At 35.8% G+C, this 8,119-nt stretch overlaps 1 protein-coding gene across 1 annotated transcript in view; it reads left to right on the top strand.

Moving 5' to 3' along the window:
• dfnb31 (deafness, autosomal recessive 31) overlaps nt 1-8,119 on the top strand; it is a 240,174-nt gene that overhangs the window by 180,872 nt on the left and 51,183 nt on the right. The window contains exon 4 of the mRNA XM_015373172.1: nt 3,468-3,676. Coding sequence (XP_015228658.1) covers nt 3,468-3,676 — 209 coding nt within the window. The remainder of the gene's footprint in view (nt 1-3,467; nt 3,677-8,119) is intronic.

Below are 8,119 nucleotides of genomic sequence, written 5' to 3' on the forward strand. Positions count from 1 at the left end.
GTCTAATTTAAAGTTGGGCGTTTATCAATTCAACTGAGTTAAGCGTTGTCTAAAAGAATCCCTGTGGGATTATGTTGCTTCAATAAAAATTTAAATGATTGTTTAGCTATATTAGTACATATTGGATTATTAATCACTGTTAATAACTCTGCAGTAAATGAACTAGAGTAGATCATGACTGACCTTTAATCCTGTATAGGACAAGTTACTGTTTTTGGTCACTTCCATACATGCAGTATTTTACCTGCTGTAAATTCAGTTGAAAAAAGTTAATAAGGTAAGTTAAAAAGCTTATTAAAATTTTTAAAAAGCTTATTGAAAATACAAAAAGTTAATAAACTAAGTTAAAAAGTAAAAGTGCCAGTATCAGCATGTATGCTCTAAGGTTATGTTGTAACAAAAAAGATGTGTTTCTTTCATTCTGAGTGTTTTTCTTATAGAAGCACTTCTCTCATGCTTTTCAACATATTAGCGCAAGTGACCTTTTCTTGTTATTACATTGATCTCGATTGTTGCAATCAAAATCTGCATATTTTTTTCATTTTCCAATAGCACTCTTGGCTTGAAATTTTTAATTTTCAAAGTTTTCAATGAGTGCCATATAAAGGGTCAATTTAAAGTTGATGGAGCTACATTATATAAATATGAAAACCTAAAAATGATAGGTTTCAAAGTTAAATGCTCCATTGCCACCAAGGATAAGAAGCTTGGGCCCAAAACAACTCATACCCCTAAAAGAAATGAATTACCGTAAACCCTCTAATATTGGCCTGTATTCCATTAGCGGCTGGGTCTCTAATAATGGGCGGTCTTGCTGTCGCAGAGGTAAATACTGGCCGGACTTTTGATAACTTTTGATAGTAAGTACCACAGGGGGCAATGTTTGCTAACGAATCCAGTCCATTAGCATGCAAAGTTTCATGCTTACACAGAGATCGTAGTGGCCAGTTGTTCTGATTTGAAAGACAAATGTGATTACCGGTAGGTCTGGTGGTAATCAGGCAGCGTAAAATGACAGAATTTCGTTGGCTTTCGTTGTTCTGAACTTCCTTTGAAATATATGATACTGGTAAACTATTTCCACTTAGCCTGCCTCAAATAAAATTTCGCTGTGATGGCAGAACAGTTTCCAAGTCAGTTTGGCTAAGATTCCTTTCTGTGTCTTTTTTTTCTCCATATTGGCGTGCAGAAAAATTGCAGATGCTGGAAGATGTCTGAATAATGTTCGGTATGCCATTTTTCAATAAGTGAACCTAGTATTTTATAGGTTCAAAGAGACACAAAATGTCGTTTTTATTCATTCCACTGGTTGTCTGTTTTGATGAAATAGAAATAGAGGCCTATTCTGGCCTCCTTCTAATAATGGCATGGACCAAGATGCAGCTGAGTGAAATAAAGGCCCCATCCTATTTTAGAAGAGTTACGGTACAAATTATTTTCATTTATTTAAATAATAAAAATTCGGAGATAGACATTGTAAAAAGAGTTCCAACTTTGCACAGTTAAATATTTTCTTTCTCTTAAAAAAAAAAAAACATATAAAGTTGTTTTTTTTTTACTTTTTTTATATTTGGGGGGGCTTTATTGCCATTACAATACTTTTTCCTCCTTAGTTTGTCTTCTTAAAGTCTGTTCTCTGTTTTGTCCGCTCGAACACAAATTGGGGGAAATTATTAAGCTCTTTATGATAAAATAGATTATTGCTAAACTTAATGTCAGGAGCAAGACTGTACCTTACTATAGTTTTACTTGCACTGTTTTTAATCACATGTGTTACGGTACATATGCATTCTGGATCTTTGATATCAGGAAATATTATGCGCTATTCTATTGATGAAAACATTAAGTTCAGATCTAAAAGTATACATTCTGCTTATTTCTCATGTAAATACCTGATAAGATAATCATTTTTAATATATTTAACAGTAAGCAGCTACACTTTAGTTTGCAAATAAAGAGAACATGATTTTCTTCTAATGATTTAGCTTAAATCAGATTTTCTTTTTTTATTTGTTGATTGCTGCTGTTATTGATATAATTCAATATATTTTAAATACACCTCCAAGTATACATCTGTTCCAGTAACCAGTTGCATATTTTCAAGTTGAAAAGAGTGAGTTTATTATCCTCAGCAGCCTTGTTGTGCTGTTCAGGCTCAGATTTTAAAGAGGAAACAGGCGAGTCGGCTTCTTTAAAGTCTCTCATCTCTGACAGGGACAGCAGGCCTTATTTACAACCAGAGCATCTCTTTTCCTCTCTTCAGCTCGGTGTACTTTTCTACTCCCAAAATATGAATTTATATCATGAGCTCATTCGACCGCTGAATATTTTAGTGACAAATGTAATTACCATCCCGCTACATCTATGCATAAAGGCTGTGCTGTGATCAGACTGAGCAGAACTGCAGCATCTCAGCAGAGCTAATCTAAAACCCAGGGATAAAGGAGGAGTAGGAGGTTTAGTTTGCAGGTATTTATAATCTGAAAAACAAATAAGCTGCCATTTATGAGCCTTCAGTTTTCTTGCAGCGATATAGTTTTTCCAGTTGACCTCAAATGATGAATGCAGGGAGGATATGTGCAGGTAAGGTCATGTCCAACCATGTGGTAAACAATCAGAGTTTCTTGTTAGGTAAGAAAAACAGGATAAAATGTTTCTGCAGATAAACAAATTAAGGTCGTCTTTGAAGGTGACCCTTACTTTGACCTTTGGTCTTAACGCAATCCAAGCAAGTTTATTTTCTAGACAATGTTTCTGTCCTCTTGGATTCATTATAGGCCTTTCTCATCACATTTTAATTTTCCTATTGTTGTTTTCTGGGATTTTATTGCGGCTTCATTTGGGAATCTGAAATACTTTCCCTTCCATGGACTAATCTGCTGGGAGCAAATGGGATTTAGAGATGGAAATCTCTAGAAAATCATTCACTCAAAGATGAGATCACATCCGTTGCTCACTGGCTGTAGGAAACTAGAAATTTGTGACTGAAAACTCTGAGATTAGTTGTTCTTAGAGCAGAAATATAGGAGCCATTTTCCTTCAGAGCAGATAAGAGCCCCTGTTTCACCTTGTTGGAAGCTGCAGCTACAGAACAGAACCATCACTGGAAACTGAAGGTGCATTTCAAGGTTGTTTTTAGTATGAACGTTATTACTCTTCCTCTGCAGCCTGAACTCTTTGATCTAAAGTTAAATTACCTTTGAGAGCCTTTTCAGTTGCATGTGAAGTAGTTCTTGAACCAGTTGGTGAGCAGAGCACACTTTAGTCCTAATTATCACCGTCCGCTGACCAAACTAACCGAACCCCAGCTGCTGCTCACTCTGAGTCATTAAACAATGTACAAACCTCCACCTCTCTCTAACCTCTGACCTCTTAACCCGTGCATGTGGCAGTCTCTGCCTGCTCCGCCCTCACCGCCTCGCTCAGCCCCTCCCACCACGCCTCTCTTTTCCACTCCTTCCCCGCAGGTCGGCGACCAGATCTTGGAGGTGAACGGCCACAACTTCCTGAGCATCCCGCATGACGAGGCCGTCAGGGTCCTCAAGTCTTCGCGGCACCTCATGATGACGGTGAAAGACGTTGGACGCCTGCCGCATGCCAGGACGGTGGTGGGGGAGACCAAGTGGATTGCCAGCTCGCAGATTGGCGAGAGCTCCGCCAACAGCAGCCTGGCGAGGTGAGCCTCCATGTAAAAGTCTGAAGCAAAGAGATGCGTCAGGAAGGCAAAGAGATTTTTGAAATCCCTCTCATCTGAAAAAGTAGACTCTGAGAATAGATGTCAAATAGCTAATAAATTAAACCATCAAACAAGAACAGGAGCTGAAATTGGGTCTGGTTTTCAACACTTCTAATTGAATTAATTAAAATGTAGGGCTTACCCTGCAGAAAATTGAATAAACTTCACTATTTAATGAGATGATCTCTGCAAAAGAGATGATTTCAACTAGTCAATGTTTTATCCCATTTATCTTTTGCCTGCTTATGTTGCATTGATCCTACTTCTGTGATATTTTAGGCCAGTTTTCTCCCCTCCTCACTTATTTGTTGACATGCAAGTTAATCTCAATAAATTAGGATACAATCAATACGTTTTTATAAATCAGGGATTAAGTTTAAAAATTCAGCTTTATTGATTCATTTAAGATTTATTTCTGTTTCTATTTTTATAAGTTGAGGGTCTTTGTGAATTTAATGGCTTGTAGATCAAGAAACATATAATTCATGTTAAAAGCCCCTTTAATATCACATTTTCAATTCAGTTTTTTTTCTAAAGCACCAAATCAAAACACATGTGATCTATGGAAAACCAGCTGATTGCATCCAGTCATTCATCATGCAGGATCCTCTCCATTTGGATAAGCATGTGGTTGAGTCTAAATCAGTTCCTCACACTAGGCATGCATGCAGCGACGATGGAATAGAAAAAATTTAAGGAAAAACCATGGTGTTAGCAGCCTTCTGAGCCCGATTTAGGGTTAAATGAGACAGAAGGAGACAAAAATGAATACTTTCTATGTTAGAAAAGGTAACTTAAACTCATAGGTGTCACTGACTAGAAGAGAAACATTTCAGCAGACCTGCTATGAGTCAGTTTTCATGCCATAAGGAATGAAGGAGAGCACATACAGTTAGTTGCAGTAAAAGCTGAGCCCATAGCTACTTCTAGGAGGGAAACAGGAGTAAGCACTGAAAAACAGGCCAAACTCTATGGTGAAGTATTGGTGTTACTGTACATTTAAGCTTATTTGCACTCAGCAGTGCCTTCTTCCTGGACTCCCTGCTACTGATCTAATCAATAAGAAGCTGGCACCAGTAACTACTGAACAGTGCTGCCAAATGAGATGCTGGAGCCAGTAGCTGAGGAGAGAATACTCGCCTGCCTTAACTGTGAATGATGATTAGCATGCCTAGACTGGTGCTAAGAGTTGCAGAGTTAACATCTGAGCTGACTTAACTGTTGATGAAAACTCCTTGGACCAAAAAAATGTTGCACTTTTAAACTTTATTCTGGACCTCAAGTGACCTGGTTTTCCTCTACACTCCTCCCCCCACTACTGAGACCTTGATTACCCATTTTTGCCACACTTTTTTCCTGGCATGTTGAAGTTTTATGCGATTTTATGCGACGGCCTCGTCGTGCGGGCTGCTCAGTTTTATGGACAACTGTGAAGTCAGGTGTTTTGCCAAACACCACTGAAAAAAGATCACTGTGTAAGACGAAAGTGTATAGAATGAGCTTTTCCTTCTACACTTCAGCTGCGTCATTAATCAAACTAAGATATTCTAATTTATAAAAAAGCAACTGGATTTTTTATTTTATGAATAAGATCTGCTAAAACTACGTTTTTTTTATTTTTATGAACATTTCTGTTTTGATGTCAGAAGTCAATGTAACACTTTTAGCTCAAAAAAAGAAGGCCATTAAGGCTACATTCAAAATGCAAGTCATAGTCTCCAAAAAGGTTTATAATCAGCTTTGTTCAACTGTATTATAAGTAATATTAAAATGAAACTGAATTAAAAGAAATACCACTGGACCCAGATAATATTGTAAAAGAAGTGCTGTGTCCTGAGTTTTACAAATACACCAATGACAGCAGACAAAAATGTGGGTCAAGGCACAAAAACCAGCATAACCCAGAGTCCGCAGTCATGCTTTCAATCACTGATGCTCTGTGGCAGTAATTATGAGAACTGAGCAGCAGAGTTAAAAAATAAGGGGTGTAAAATGAATTAAATAAATTAATGAACGAATTGCCATCATAATCATCGTCAATAACTTTATTAATAAAGAATTTGACACCAGCTACAGATGAAAGAAAGTATTAAGCATTAAAAGCAATAAAATAAGGGATACGATTGTAATATTATGCACACAATAATGAATCACAAAACTCTTTATCTCTCTTTAGACCATAAAATAACGGGTCAAAAACTATACCAGTACAGATTAGACTCTCTAAGACACACCCCCTCCTCATTTGCATAATGAGACAGAAATGCATACAGAACTGTAAAAAGGGCAGACAGAAATAAATAGCAGCGAAGAAACAAACCTAGGGTAAAAAAATACAAAGGAAGAATAAAACAGACAAAAATATTGTAACATGCACATAAATAAATACTTAAAAATATAAGTAATTAAAAAATAAAGTTGAAGATTATAAAGGACAAAAAAAATAAAATAAAGGCATAAATATTACAAAGGCAAATAAAAAAAGAAGCCAATTAAAAGAGTTATATACATTTATGTCACACTGTATAATTTAATTTCTACCTACATTTAATTGTTTATTATATTTTTGGTGGCAATTAATTGTATGCTTATCTGTTTATTGAGCATTTATTTATTTCTGTATTTATTTTTAAATATAGCAGAGTTGGTACTCCATACAGTCAAATCTCAATGAAGTTAAAGGGCCAGTGAGTTTAAAAAAACAAAACTTTTCCTGGCCTAAAACCTAATAACACTAAGAAAAAGGAAACTAGAAGAAAGTGAGAGGAAGCAGAAGAAACAAACTGAGCAAGGACTGACTCAGCTCTCTGCTTTCATGTACTGGATGGAGGATATTTTCCTAAAGTGGTGTTTTTGTTTAAATATTGTTTATTGGTGGTTATTGATATTCTTTCTTGGAACAGGATATTTGATATCATAAGCTTTTTTCTTTTATGGTGCAACGGATAAATTGGTTAAGCAAATAAAAATGTCCTTTTTAGCTTGAGAGGTGCCTAATGGTTTAACATCTGCACTGGAAAAATTATCTAGAAATAAGTAAAAAAAAATGTCTTATATTAAGTGTATTTATCCTTAATTTGAGTAGGTAAATGAGACAGTTTGCCAATGGAATGAGTATTTTTACTCTTAAAATAAGATAATTAGATGACATGCACTCAAAATAAGACAATGCAATTGTGTTTTCTTACCTTTTGTTTTCTTCCATTTGCATAATGTCTCTTTCACCTTCTCAATCCAAGAACAAATGCACTTATTTTAAGACAAAATGATTTATCTAGATTTAATTTTTCCCAGTTTGATCCTTCTGTGACTCTGACAGCCTTTTCTACTAAAGTGACCTTAAATGTCGGCTAAGACATTTTTTTTTATGCATTGCTCCCAGATTTGTTTAGATTTTCTACCACTCAAAGATTTGCTGCTTTATTTGTAAAACATGGAACCAATCTGTTATGCAATAATAAGCAAGATCATTTTATCTAGCATCGTTCCATTTGTTTCTCATCTTCCTAATTTAAAGCAATGCTTAAATCAATAACAGCACATAACTAAGAGTAGATTTTTCGTCCTTAAGCAACACCTGTGTTGGAAATAGGGACGCGACCTTATGTCTGTTTACCATATTTAGCTCATTTAAAAATCAGATCCTTGTGGCGCCCTCAACTTCCTCTCTATTCAGCATCAAGATCAAATGTATTTATTTAGCACATTTCCAACACCTCTTGCTGCTTTACAAGCAAGATGGTCATATGTTAAAAGAAAAGCCTCACAGTGAAAATAAAATAAAAAGGATAAACATCAAAAAGGAAAACGACTCAACAGCTGCTAAAACAAACAAAATAGCCAGAAGCATAAAAGATATAATGAGGGATACGATAAAAAGAACAACAATATGAAACAAGAACTTAAAAACTAAACATTTAGGTCCTCTTGAACTAAAGGCCAGTTCATTTAAAAGTTATTTAAAATTCTCCAGAGGTTGTTTACTGTGAAGACGCAGGTTATTCCAGAGTCTAAAAGAGAAATAAGTTTAGAGCTGGAAATAAACAGCATTAATTGAGCTAATGGCTTTTTTCAGAGCAGAGATCAGTTCAGATAGGTAGGAGGAAGGAGAATAAATACACATTTAAAAACTAAAAGTATAATTGTTACTGGAGTGATGGGCTAATTTATTTTCTTACCAGTCAGTAAACAGCTTGCAGCATTTTGTACCATTTGGAGGCAGAGAATAGAGGACTGGTCCAAGTCAAAGTACTGGAAGTTATGGTTCTGGTCCAATCTGCAGGAAACAAAGAAGTGAAAAACATTGTCAAACTCATCCGACTTCATTTATTTACCGTATTTTCACGACCATAAGGCACACCGTACTAAAAGGTGCAGTCTCAG

Source organism: Cyprinodon variegatus, unplaced genomic scaffold, assembly GCF_000732505.1.
Source record: "Cyprinodon variegatus isolate N-32 unplaced genomic scaffold, C_variegatus-1.0 Scaffold82, whole genome shotgun sequence".
Taxonomy (NCBI): domain Eukaryota; kingdom Metazoa; phylum Chordata; class Actinopteri; order Cyprinodontiformes; family Cyprinodontidae; genus Cyprinodon; species Cyprinodon variegatus.